Source organism: Amblyomma mixtum, chromosome 6, assembly GCF_055824585.1.
Source record: "Amblyomma mixtum isolate Tamu chromosome 6, ASM5582458v1, whole genome shotgun sequence".
Taxonomy (NCBI): domain Eukaryota; kingdom Metazoa; phylum Arthropoda; class Arachnida; order Ixodida; family Ixodidae; genus Amblyomma; species Amblyomma mixtum.
The window spans coordinates 146,887,136-146,901,121 of NC_143017.1; the positions used below are offsets into that span (position 1 = coordinate 146,887,136).

The window sequence follows — 13,986 nt, forward strand, 5'->3', positions numbered from 1 at the left end:
CTTTAGCTTGCTATGCATGGGTGACCTCGCATAATAGGAAGGTGGTCCTGTGTCGCATATTAACATTCTATTAATACCTAATGCCTGTAGCATGTAGCCATTTATTGTGTGTGTGCGTGTGCTTGCAGTTGATATGTGTACACATGATCCGACGCTTGCCTCTTGGGGACTAAGGAGCTTTTGACGACAAAATTTGCTGCTGCTGCGGTTCCTGAGTTTTGCTGTGTTCTGGCGAAACAATTTGTCTAATTATAATACAATTTCGCATTGATTAAAAGCTCCTTTTTTCATTTTTTTTTCAGCAGCACTCCTACCTAAAACCTTGAGTTCGCTCCATAAAAAAAGGGGATATTTAGTGACATTCATTGTACAGATAAAGCTCAATTTCTAATCTTACATGCCAGTGGTTTTCTACTGGTTCCGGTGGTTTTAGTTACCCTCTGTGATGTTTTATTTTGCCACTGGCTCTTCCAGCACAGTCAATTCTGACAGCGCACATCAAGATTCAGTTCATAGCCTTTCAGCACATGGCATAACTGTCAACTGCTAGACAGTAATTCTACGGACCTTATGTCAAGTGAAAGGAAAATAGTGTTTTGCTTGGCCTAGTAATACTACAGTGCTGTCACTGCTCCCGTTTTTTTGTTGTGAAGAAATATTTGCTACGATTTCACCGAGTCTTGCTTTTGGTTTTACTTGCCTGTACTACGCAACCTGCATTGTGTAAATTTTTGTTCGGACTGCATCTGCACGTTACCAAACTGTTCATTTTGTGCATGCCTGTTCCTTACGACCCATACTCGTGTAGCTAAGACCAGAGACCTCGAGTGGGAAGCTCTCCTCGCCATCGAGGAGAAACTGCGCCTAATGGAGCCACAGCCATCACCTGTGAAGCCACTCGACGAGTCTATGGTCGAGTTTCTTCGAAGCCAGATCGCCAGTAATTCGACAGATGGCGCCGGTAACGGCACACCTACAGTGACGGCTTCCAAGGCTCCTGAGCCATTGTCAAAGATCCCGGACGCGAAGGTTGCCATGACCAACAGCCAGGAAGAGCTGGTCATTACAACCGTTGACAGTACAAACACATACGCCTCTGCCTGTCCTTTGGCAACGAAGGACCCGGACACGTCAACAACTCTGTCCTCTGACAGCACGGACCTGTTCTCAAGGCAAGATGGCGACGAACAGGAAGATGTAGCCAACGACGTACCTCCGCCTCTTCCGTCTTCACCTCCACCGGACGTACGCGACGCGGACGACAGCGTCACAGATGATGACGTCGATGTGGATGACCTTGTGGTATGCAAAGTTAGGAAAACAGTGCTTGCTAATGGCTATGAAGGAGCAGTGAATGATGTCTCCACGGAGTTCCTCACCACAAAGTCAGCTGAAGAAGGTACGAGTGATTTGTCGTCGGAAGAAAGCTTAACTGATCTCCAGGGTAGTAGAACCTCAACATGGAGCAGTACTTCGGGTGTGGATGGCTTGAAGGCTAACGGTGGCGCCCCCAACGGTGCTCCAAGAGCTGACCAAAACGGCAACATTCGTCACGATGGTGAGAGTCTTTTTCCAGGAAGTTGCAGGCCTTCTCGCTGCCGTTTCCTCTGTCTTCTAAAGGGCGCACACCGGAGCCAGCTGCTCCCCCCTCTTGCGTGTCTGCGTTTCGTGCACGTGCACTGTCGTTGCCTCCCCTGTAGCTGGCTGTGCCTGCGTATACACGTGCTGCCTGTGTGTACTCTGCCCCGTGAGCACCCTGCACAACCCCCGCCTGCCCGTGGCCTGTGTTTTGGGAGACACTGTGGCGACTGACTGCACGGCAGCTGGGTCGCATGAGGCTGCGCCCCCCTCCTGCAATGGTGCATGCGGCATGTCTGACACTCCCTCTCGTCTGTGTGGTCTCGGCGGTGGCTGCCACGCCTGCTTCTGCCACTAACATTTTCACCCGCTGTGTTCATCCACTAGCTGCCTTTCAAACTGTGTCTCTTTTGTCAGAATGGCACAAGACGACGTGTAGGCTCTGGAAAGACTGACTGTTGAAGTAGCTCATATGTGTTCGCCATGAATTGATCAAATTTGGAACGTTTACTTGCGAACACTGAGCCTGGTTAGAGGTTTGGAAGCGGAGTCAGCTGGGAGGAATTACCACTTGGAGCTAACACGACAGGAATGGCAGACAGAAAATGTGCACTGAGAAGTGGTACGAGTGCTCATTAAGAAAACGAGGTGTTTGAGAGGCCCAACGCATGTAAGCTCATTTTCTTCTCCAGTATTTCGATTAGTGCTACCGTTGTTGGCTGCTAAGGCTACGTAAGTGTTTTTCGTTTTTTTCCCTGCCTGTCGCATAATACGAATTTCGCCATTTAGAACTTACTACATGCGAAAAGGGACGGTATAGTAACCTTTATTTGAGGCAGTTTAGTGCTACAACATATAAGAGCACATTTTCCGATTATGTGCCGTTAGCGGCATTGGCGTAGAAAACGAAACAGTGCGTGGGCAGGAAAGGAGGGAAGCAGAGCGTCTAGTCCTGATTCGTGGTGCCCTCTGTGTGTCACAGATTAAACTAGCGCTTGCGCACACTGCCGCTCCTCCGATTCGCGGCATCTCTGGTACTCAGTGGCGCTCAAAACGCCGCGGCAGAACTGACAAGTCGAGAAAGCTCCACTTCCGCGCCACGATAGCTGAGACACCAGAGAGAAGATCCCGTTAGTTTCTGTCGCGGAATGTCAGGTTAGAAAGGCGTGTTAACCGTCGCGGTGAGCATTTTCTTAAACGTGCTGTGCCTGTAATGTATACTTTTATTATGTATAATGTTCCTTGGAGCTTGAAATTTTGTTCATAGATTTGTAGACAGCAGAAACAGTCTTGCTGTTTTCCATGATACCTTGATAGGAAAATGCTGCTCTATGATGCATTTTCACCCCCTGCCTTCCAAAATGCACACAATAAAATGGGTGTAACATGAGATCATTGTTGTCTAGCGCGTTTTGAATTGGCACCATTTGCTTTTTCTCTTCCGCAGCCTTTTTATAGAGAGATATGTCAGAGGTTCCTTATGTCTACATGTCTGGAAATAAAAGCACAGTTTCACATCAGTGCAAGTGAAAGCATTAGCTTTGCTTTTATTTTTTTGGCGAGAAGTAATAATTTTGGTTTTCGACATCTGCACTTAAAAACAATATTATAACAAGTTCAGCTGCCGGTGCTAAAGATAATAATGACTCTCCAGAATTGGAAGTTGTGCTAGGGCAGTCTTGTTTTGCTGGCATTAAATTCGCGTCAGGAGTTAGCTGCCAGTGGTGCTTGACGATTACTTTGTTTTTTGTCAAAAGTATATGTAGATAGCTAAGTCACTACTATAGTGAAGTCGGACTATTTGACTCCTGCTTGTCTTCTGTCTTAAGGACAAAGCGAAGTTTGAAAGTGTTGAAGTCAGAACATTCTCACCTGTAATTTTTTGCACCTCTGTCAAAGCAGTCAACGAATCGCTTAGTATGTGTCCTCCGAACTAGACCAATAGGAGATATGAAGGTGGAGTGGTAAACGTTATCTTAGGAATGTTTGCGTAGCGACTAGCCAGCGCTTTTCTTAAGAAAAGCTTATCTGTCTTGTAGGCAGGAGCAGTCACTCTTGTCGTGAATAATGTGAGGTCAAGGTGAAGCAGCTTGCTACTGGAACGAAATACCTTACAACTTGTATAAATGTTTATATGAAGGTTAGTGTATATATTTCAAGACAGTATTGATCATCTTAGAGGACTTGGTTTGGAGGAAATTACAAAGTTTTTGTCATGGCATCAGCGCCAGTTTTTTTGCGAACTATGTGTTTCCGGCTCCCAAAAGAGAGGGAATAAAAGACCTTTCACTCACTTTCTCTGAGCTGAAAGAGGAATGAGGAGAACGGGATCAGATAAGGTAACGTCGTCCGTGAGAGTCTGAAATACATGTGTTCCCAGACTACTGTGAGAATAGTTACACGTTTAAAACAGGAAACCATAGGTTTTCAGTTTAACCTGAAACAAGGTCAAGCGCGAACAGCAATACAAGCGGCCAGTGGGAGCTATTGGTGGCCATGAAAACAGAGTTCCTCAATGGTGTTATTGTTGCTTAGACAGAGCAATCGAGAATAAGTAAATTTTATGAAGTGATATCACGTGCTAAGGTCCTTACATTTTTTTTAACACATTTTACTCGAATAGACGCGTTGAAATGGTTCCACAGATTTCTTTGTGTTATGTATTGTCAGTTCTTGCACGGAATTAAGTTGAACTCGGCGAAAAGCATTGACTTCACTGGGAGCTAGGGACGCTGGTTTGCCTGCTTCAATACGTTCGTTTTGAGTTACATCACGATACCCGCCGCTTGGGCAATAAGACAGCGTGCTCACATGAACCTGAATGAAAACTTCTACGCGGCACAGAAACCAAAGTGCAGAACTGTCAGAACGGGTTGTCAAAGTACAACCTTGAAAGAAAGTAAAAAACAGCTAGTATTTTGACTTGGTAGCCACGCCTGAGCACTAAAGACATGTCAATACTGCCATGGTGTAAAACAGTAAAAGCTAGCGCATGAGCCGCACTGTCGATCCATTTAAAAACCATGCCAAAATCTCATTATATTGCCCAATGTCCAACCGTTCTCTTCCTTCAATGGCTGAAGATGAGTGCTTGTCGTGCCTTGCTGATTATGCGTGGGAAAAGAGCGGCGTCTTACGAGACTGAAATTGAACGTTGTCCGCGTTTCTCCAAAATTAATGTTCACCTTCCTGGAGAGAGCTGCAGGTTTGTGCTATCAGTTTAAGCCCACTGCGTTGACACGTCTCTGTGCTTGTGGAGCGTCCGTTTTATGTTTTCCGCGTCACGTGCACAAGACGAGGACAACTTTGCGGTGGGGTTGGTTGCACACCCTTGTGGTTCCTGTTGAAATGAGATTGATGTAGATTCCGGTATCTGCCGTGTGTATCTTGTGCTTGATATCCTAACTAACCACGGACGTGTTTGTGATGCTGATTCTACCCAAAACAGATGGAGGGTCGCTCGCGGAGGCGGCTCTTAAAGAACTGGAAACTAAAAACAGGAGCCCCACTGCGACCAAGAGCACCCTTATTATCCACAGCGTTCATAAGGTGAGTTCTCGGCAAGGCTTGACAGTGCCTGTGACTATTTAGCCTGCGGTTAGAACTCAGTGTTTGTTAAGTCAGCACGTAATTTTTTTGCTGCTAACGGACTGGTTTTGGGTTAACTAACATTCTGAAAATAGTGTTGGCATGTTTTACGTGGCCCTGGTAGTGCGGTGTCGATCTGGAGGCCATGCGCCTGCTTTCGCGCTTCGCACGTATACCTCGTCTCGTACGTTCACGTAGCGTCTAACTTCGCAGGTGCAAGAGAAGATTCCGAGCTCCACATCGTGACAGTTTAGATGTTTTCATTATTTGTGTGGTGAGCTACTTGTTAGAGGTAATAGGCCTGTGCAGAAACAGGTATTTTAAATGCAGAAACGGCAACGCTGCATTCTATCTCACTTTTTAAGAATGCTTGATTAAGCAGGGTACTGGGTGTTGAATGTCAGCAGTCCTTTTACTAGCTGCTTATTTTCACACTGGAAGATTGAAAAGCTTCCTCTTTGTGTAAAAGACGCTTGATAGCGTTGAAACTTCAGGTTAATGGCCGCAAAACAACACTCAGGATATACCGGGTGTTTATTTTTAGAAGGTCCAAAATTTTTAAAAAAAGGTAAATTGCTTTAGATTTATTTTAGCATTGGGGCTATACTGGAGGCTACGGCGGGCGCCAGGCAAGAGGAAAACTGCTTTAATTAGTTCGCTGATTAACTAAATATGTTAACTAACTTTTCTAATTTTTGTTTTAGGGGATATGTTGTATTCGCAGAATTGGAGATCGTCCTCTAAACAGTCCAACTGAGAAAAAAACAATTTCAATTAAAAATTTTTCACGCACGTTACGAGGCGCGAAAAATTCACCCTGGTAGGCATCTTCACACCGTAACGCAGCGGCGGGAGCGCCTCTGACGTAGTTCACTCCGCCCTGCGCTTTGCGTCACGCGTCCCGGACTGGCGGCCTGCGCTATCGCTGCTTATCTCGCTTCGCTCCGCGGCCTTACGGAATGCCGCGCTGGAACAAAAACGCATTGACACAAAGTGCAGGGCGGAGCGAGCTACGTCACAGGCGCTCACAGACGCTGTGTTACAGTGTGAAGCTGCCTACCAGGGTGACTTTTTCTCCCTTCATTACGCGCGCAAAAAATTTTTTCATTAAAATCTTTTTTCTTTTCTGGACTGTTTGGAAGACGATCTCCAATTCTGCTAATACAACATATCCCCTAAAATAAAAATTATAAAAGTTAATTAACGTGTTCAGTTAATCAGCGAACTAATTAAACTAGTTTGCCTCTTACCTGGTGTCAGACGTAGCCTTCAGTATAGCCCCAGGGTTAAAATAAATCTAAAGGAATTTACCTTTCTTTAAAAATTTTGGACCTTCTAAAAAAAAACACCCGGTATATCTACACCGTGATCCCTCTGTCGGAATTGAAAGAAAAATAACCTGTTGAAGCTTTGCTGACGCTTTGCACAATGTGCAGAATAATCGTTTGCTGAATTGAACACGCAAGTCAAAATACACTGTTCTACGATGGGCACACAACTTACGTGCTCGACTTATGTTGAGTGCTATGGCCGCGTGCAGGAATTGGCATGTGAAATCAGCGTGTGTGAACTAGCTTTTCTCATTGCGTGCCTTTCTTTTCGCATGCGCCTGAATAGGAGGCTGCCTGTCCGAGCTTGAAGGTACGTCCTTGCTGCTTGTCTTGGCTTGCATTGACTAACGTACACACAATAGAAATAAGCGCGCGTGTAGTTAACTAGGTTACTCAGGCATTGTGAGCGCCTTTTGCACATGGAGTAGCGAAAAACAAGAGCCTTAAACTAGCGTAGAGATTCTGACAGGGCTAAATATTTGCGCTTCGGAAAGTTTTGACTGTTAACTCTGTTATCTTCTTTGTATCAGTAGCTCTTGGCATTACAAAGCCGAGACATTTCAATGCGCTAATCGTCGGCTATGCCGTTTACGGGGAGAATTAGCCCCACCATAGGTATAAAAACCTGTATAATTTGCCATAACTGTGCTTTACAGTTACTGCACCGTAATCTGGAGTGTTCCCAGTACAGCACATTTCGCGGTCTCTTGCATCTTGTGTATGCAGCGGTATAATTTTTATTGTCAGTGCAGCTAATAAATTGCCTGGTGTTTTCAAAGAAAAAAATATTGTCTGGGAATGTTATTTTGAATATTTTATATTTTGTAGAGCAAAATGCCATGCTTAGCCATTTATACATCCAAGTAAAAAAAAAAAAGCTGGAAATTTTCTAAAGTATCTGATATGCAATGTCACGGTATAAGATTGCCATAGGCAGGGTTTATAAATGACGGTATTATGTACCAGATGTTAACCAGGTTTTAAGAACCAGGTGTTAGAGCAGACTGCACACCATGTTTGGATCGTATTAGTTGTGGACTGTCTGAATTTGACCGATGCGCGATATGTTCTCATAAAAGGTTCTGCTGTGCACCGTTCGTCTCTATAGGTGAAAATCGACAAGGCGGGACATTGGCGTGAGGTATCTCAGGTATTGAGTCACACGTGTTTATTCACGGACGGCACTCGTAATGAGTGACTTGCTGCTTTTTGTAACCGCTCGATTCACGCTGCGCTGTGACGTTGGCGTAAAGTTCAGCGCTTCATTCATTTGCTGCTAAGCCTGCTTTCAGTTCATTTGCGCTGCTTCGTTTTTGCGTTTGTTAAAATTCTGTTAATCCTCACCTTCGCCTCATAAACTAGTGTTTAAAATGTTGCCATGGTTTAAAATAACGGGTCCACGCAGCAGGAATATTTTTGAAAAATTCGCAAGCGGAAACTTTGGTAATGTAACTTAAATACGGTTTCTTACGACACACGAGTGGTAACATCTGATGCGAAGTGCTACATGAGGGTTTGTTCAGTGATCAGAGGGTACTTTGTTTCACCACTTAGACGCTGTTGTTTCCCAGAGCTACTGCGTTTGCTTGCTTTTAGTTTATGTCAAATATCGCAATGGTTTTACATTCGGACCGAGTGTTATTTTGAGGTCATTTAAGTGGGTACCACGGATCGGGGCAACACATGCAGCGGTGCTGCTTGGGAACGGGACGTACCGAGAAGCAAAAGCGCGGAGTTGAGCTTCAAGCGGGATCGAGTGCGAAAATAACGATTGTTTATCAAAACATCTCTTCCTTGATTCGTCATTTTTTTGTAAAAAGTCTGTATCAAAAAAAACTAAACTTGCTGGATAACGAAAGGCTTCAAAAATATAACTTTCAGTTAACAAAACTTTGAAGCTCTTGAAATAAAATCATGAACAAAAAACTAATTTTGAAGAAAATTGTGAAGGTGTTTTGACAGCATCTGTTCCTAAGATGAAACCACGGCTTCTAGAAACTTCTCAGTTCAAGTTTCTGGCTTGAAACCGGCCGCTTCAGAAAACTGCTGTTTCAAAGCGGAAAACAAGTAAAAATTGAGCGCACTTTGTAGGACGAAACTGCCACTAATTACACTCTGGGGTTACTGGAAATATTTTGGCTGTTTTAAAACTGAGCCAGAGGACCCGGACCCAACCCCGACCGCGGCGTGGGCGTTTTCATAGGGGCGAATCGCAAAAGGCGGCCTTTCGATATATCAGCGCACGTTAAATAACCCCAGGTGGTATAAATTAATCTGGAGCCTTCCACCACGGCGTCTTTCATAGCCCATATGTCGCGTTAAACACAATAACTTTCAACTTTTTCTTGTACAAAAAAAGGTAACGTTTTCAAAGTTTACTCATGCTAGAAATACAGAGTACGAATTTGAATGAGACCAGTTTTTTATTCTCTGATGAACAGTAGCGATTGCGCGTCGCCATCTGCGTGGTTTGTGATGTATATAAAATTGGCACTGGCTTAGCTCTGCTATGCGAGGATATACATAGCGTGAGGTGGGGACGAGGTGTCCACATCCCGGTGGACACCTGAACCAGGGGAAGGCGCATAACTGCCCTCTTGGTACAGTGGACACCTCGACCATGCTTTAAGCTAAGTGGCGGTAGTGACAGGTGTGCGCTGCATACATTGGCATTGACAACGTTGCGGCAGAAACGCGGCGCTGAAGCCATAGGCCGTCGGCGTTCGTTGTTTTCATTGGCGTTGGCGTTGACCACGTTTTACACTCCGATCATTTTAAGGAAAGGAAGTGCGCATAATGGCTCCCTGGAGCTAAACCACAGCCATTTTTTTCCCTTAATATTTGCTTGAGTTACATCTCATTTGTTTATCTCCCAGTTTTGTGGCTGGGTAAAGTTCAACGCTCCATGATGTTTTCGTTTAAAATATTCCTTGAATGGCCAGGCGGAAGTAAAGAGTTAAAATTTAAACCAGCGTCTCATTTTGAATCGTACTTGCAGGTTTGATTGAAGCTTTATAAAGTTCGACGAGATTTTGTCATTCTCGCGGTTTTGTAGGAGGCTATAAATTATGGAATAAGAAATGGAGCAAGCGTAACTGAGTAGAAACAGTTTTTCCACGCTGTCGTGCTGTTTCTTTTGTCTTTTGACTCAAAATATTTTCCAGCGCCGGTATCAAGAAACATGTGCATCATGCATGAATCTCTCAGCATGTTTGTCAAGCTGTGCCATACATGTAAATGAAAAATGTGCAAAGTTGCAACATAGTCATAAATATCTGAGGTCATAGATCCACGAAATTCGTCAAATGCTCACTTCCTAGTCAAATCGGCATTACGACGACCGACGCTTCGTTAAGTTCGAGATTCCGCTTATATTTTCAATGCCATTAACTATCTTTAGTGGTGCACTTGCTTCAGCGTAGATGATAACAGAATGGTATAACAAAAACTAAATAGACATTTCACATCAATTTTTCACATGCTTACTACCGACATCCTAGTATATGTGTGTGCTGTATAGACATGTAAGTAAGGCCCCTTTTGCATCTTTGATACTATACTGAACTAAACGTAGTATGCTTCTATAACTTCTCGACTAATATATATATATATATATATATATATATATATATATATATATATATATATATATATATATATATATATTGTAGTATTCTTCGCCCCAGTGAATGACATATTTTGTTGGCAAAACGTTGGCTAGCGGACTGGGGTTCGCCCTCGACCTTCGTTCATTTTGCTTTCAGTTCTCAAAAATCTCATCTTCCTGCCTTCTTTGTGGTGCGGATAGACATGATAATAGGCAGTTTTTACATGCGTGACCTACCATGATTATAATTTCTTGATTTTTAGGATGTTTGTCTTTTGATGTCTTCAGTCAGTTTCTAATAGTGAGATTTTCCATCTGGTTTCATATAGAAATAGGTTTTTTATTGTAGCATATAGCTTCCATTTGTGCTTGTACCTTCCAGATTTTTTTCGGAGGCTAAATTTAATCTTACTAAAGCTATTGAATATAGCAGATGTCTTATTTTTGGCTCAGTAGAAAAATGTATTACAGGCTCATAAACAGCCTACTGCATAATTTTCACAGCTTATCATATTGCACAGAATACTGCGTGAGAGAAGAATAAGAAGGTGTGGAGTGTGTTGTCTCGTAACAAGCTGAAGTGTTTGGAATATCTTACATGTTAAAATTCTGTGTAAACTACGCAGGCTGCATTTCTGCAATTCTTTGCCACAGCTTCTTTAAGTTGCCTTTTGTGCTTGTTGCCGAATCACGAATCATGCTTTTCGCTTCGCTCCTGCTGTTGCGATAACTAAAGTATTAAGGCAGTACACATTGCCAACGCAGGTGGACGACACATCTCTCTCCATCTCGCCAAGCAGTCTGCGAAAGCAGAACCAAAACTCTGCCGACAGAAGCGTCTCCTCCTCTTGCAGCGAGGCCGAAGGCGAAGGTAATGATTATCTGTAACCGTCCTTATGGATGGCAGTAGAATATATTGTAGAATAGTAATCTTTTATAGGAACACTAACCTAGATTTTTGTGTCTGGTTCACAAAGAACACAGTAAGTGTGTCAACATTAAAGCAGAATCGTGTATATTGACAAAAAGTTTGCGTCAGAACTTATTTAATGTTGTAACTTGCCGCAAACTTCTCTGAGTGCAATGCCTACAAGCTGACAACGGTTACTTGTTTCTTATAAACGTTGACGACCTCAGTACGAATGGACAGAAATAAAAGCGTACACAATGGTGTTGACTGGCATGATCTCTGAGTCATCTTAATTGTTGTAACAAGTTTTGAGTATGTTCTACTTTCATCACACTTTTTTAGCGCCGCAAGGTTCAGTCTTCCCAGTTCTAGGATGAATGCTTCGCTGTTCATTTTAATAGGCTTCATTTGTAAGGTTCGACGATGCCACGAAGCCAGGGGCAGCGTTGTTTCCGGGTATCGCCACACAAAGAATATAAAAAAGCCATATTCACAAAGCTAGTGCGTCACGTGCCCTCGGTAAAAGTTGCAGCAAGTTAGCATTATCATTGCTTAAAACTTCAAAATAACGACCACAAGTTTCTGGAAGGCCACGCGTTCAAGAATGAACGAGAAAGGCTCCGCAGGATCATCGAGGAGTATATAAAAGAAGACAAAAATCTCAAAGCATACTGTATATGCCAGTATGTCCGAAAAAAGAAGTGTATCCGGATAGAGCCAAGTAAAACAGTCCGATATCTAGTTCTTCATTTCTCTCATGTGACCAATTTAATGCTTACACGAACCACGTGCCACAGATATATATACGAGCTAAAAGGTAAAAGGCAGTAAAGCAACCTTGCATGTTCAGCACAGCGCATGTCTTGATCATAACGGCGTGCTAATCTGCCTATTGAACATAGTTTTAATATATTCTGAAAACATAGCATTTATTGAACAGGAGGGATAAACGTTTCAGCGGGTGCGCATTAATTGTTGAATTCGTAGGGATTGCGCACTCTTTAAGCTGTTCAGTTGTCATTGCTGTTGGCTGTGTACATGGGCACTATCTCCTCGGCATGTATTGCTTAGAATAGCTAAGTATCCATAAACATTATTACGAAAGTCAGTATTAGCAAATCTCTCCACGTCTGCGGGCCTGTGTTCCTGACTGTAAGCACTGCTGTGGAAGGCCACTTAAAACTTGGGTGAAGAGCGTAGAAAAAACTATCACACTGCGCAAAGCCTAAATGGTATAGAGACCGCGTACTTCGGGTCGCTAACCGCGCCTGTGCTATGCAACAAATTTACTTTCTTCTGATCCCAACACGCATTCGTTACCTTTCTGATCACTGCCGTCGGCCTGAAACGTTTGACTCATTCCAACGATGTAGGTGGCCAGGACAAGCCTAAGAAGCGGACGTTACTGGGCAAGATCCGGAAGAGGCTAAGCTTCAAGAAGAACCGCTCCAAGTCAATGGAGGCTCGCTCGGATGCTGATGCGCACAGCCGCAGTAGCAGCCGTAGCGTGTCCACCGACCGCTCAAAGTCGGTGCCGCTTGGAAGTAAGTGTCCTTAGGCGCAACAGTGGAATGAGCTAGGTGCTTTTTCACGCGCATGCGCTTTAACCTGCTTCTTTTGCTGAGCACAACGCGGCACTGCCGCATGAAGAAACGTATTTTTGTTTATCACGGTACGCTATCTTTCATGTTGAATTCGCTGAACCTGTTCATTTGTGCTAAACCAGACCGGAATAATCGTGCGGACTGTTCTGCATGGATGAACTTCCTATTGGATGCACCCCCTGAATTATCAATAGGCTAATTCTTTGCAACGCTGACGCTTCTTTATTGTTAGAACTCCTAGAGCGAATCTTTTTCTCACAGATATCCCTTCATTGATATGATCAGCGTTGATATATGATGCGAAGTAATTAATACTTATGGAGGTTCTATATAGTTCCGCAATGATGATTACTGGTTAATCTCATCAACATTATCGATATCTGGCGGTGATTATATTTCTTAAGACTGGTGAGAAACCAAGAGGGACAGTGTTTCCGGAAACAAGTACGAAAATATTGGGATATTCTAGAGAGGGCAGGATGGGTAGTTGAAGTACAAATGTCATTTTAAATTGGCAAAGAAAGTCAAGCCAGAGACGATGGCTGGTCAAACTGGTTTAGGAACAATTTCCCAGTTGATTCTAGTTGTTTCCAGTTGGCTACCAGTTGAGTTCCAGTTGCAGCCAGCTGGAAACCAACTGGAATCAACTGGGAAATCGTTCCCTAAACCAGTTTGACCAGTTACGATTTTCAGCTGGGGTGCTAAAGGTTTGCGGATCCTAGAGTAGTCGGGATTTGCCGCTTGAAGTGGATGTATTGCACTTCATGACCGGGACTGAGCATTATATACAAAGGGTTAGTTTTACTGGAACTTCAGATGCCTGAATTTTATATCTTCAAAACATTCACCGTATCTTGCCCGCTTTAACACTGGTTTCTCATCATCTGGTAAAATGTTCTGAAAAGATAGATTGTCACTATGCTGAGAATGGCGCTTCCATCGGCAGCGCTGCTACAAGCAAGAAACGGGTGCTGGTGTTTCTGAAAGATATAACAGGACTTATTTTATTAATAGTCTTTAAGACCACTTTAGTACTATCGTTTATAGCTTTAAGAAAACTCTGCATCCCGGTTTATGTTGAACTCATGTCAGGTCTATGCACGCTGCCTAGACGCCTAGATGGCGCGGTAGTCGTCGTTTCCTTGTTGTCAGGATTTACAGATGGCGACTATCACGAGAAAGTTACATTCCCATATCATAAAATTACGTTTTAAATTGTTCTGCTCTGTCTCCTAGCGCCACAGCCGTGTATCCGTTTATTTGGTCCAGGAGCTTGCTGTTGCCACAAAACAATATGGTCGAGAAGTCAGTATACTGTCTCTTTATTGGCTGCGTGTTAATAGGTACATTGCCCTTTTGTTTATGAAC

At 43.6% G+C, this 13,986-nt stretch overlaps 1 protein-coding gene across 5 annotated transcripts in view; it reads left to right on the forward strand.

The window, feature by feature from the left end:
- The window catches only part of LOC149340700 (uncharacterized), a 175,353-nt gene that overhangs the window by 143,997 nt on the left and 17,370 nt on the right, over nt 1-13,986 (forward strand). For 2 of the 5 annotated variants that reach the window (XM_089549524.1, XM_089549518.1), the window contains exons 11-16: nt 809-1,558; nt 5,027-5,127; nt 6,784-6,807; nt 7,606-7,647; nt 10,870-10,975; nt 12,388-12,558. In XM_089549524.1, coding sequence (XP_089405650.1) covers nt 809-1,558; nt 5,027-5,127; nt 6,784-6,807; nt 7,606-7,647; nt 10,870-10,975; nt 12,388-12,558 — 1,194 coding nt within the window. The remainder of the gene's footprint in view (nt 1-808; nt 1,559-5,026; nt 5,128-6,783; nt 6,808-7,605; nt 7,648-10,869; nt 10,976-12,387; nt 12,559-13,986) is intronic. The other 3 variants (XM_089549521.1, XM_089549523.1, XM_089549522.1) reach the window with 3 other exon arrangements.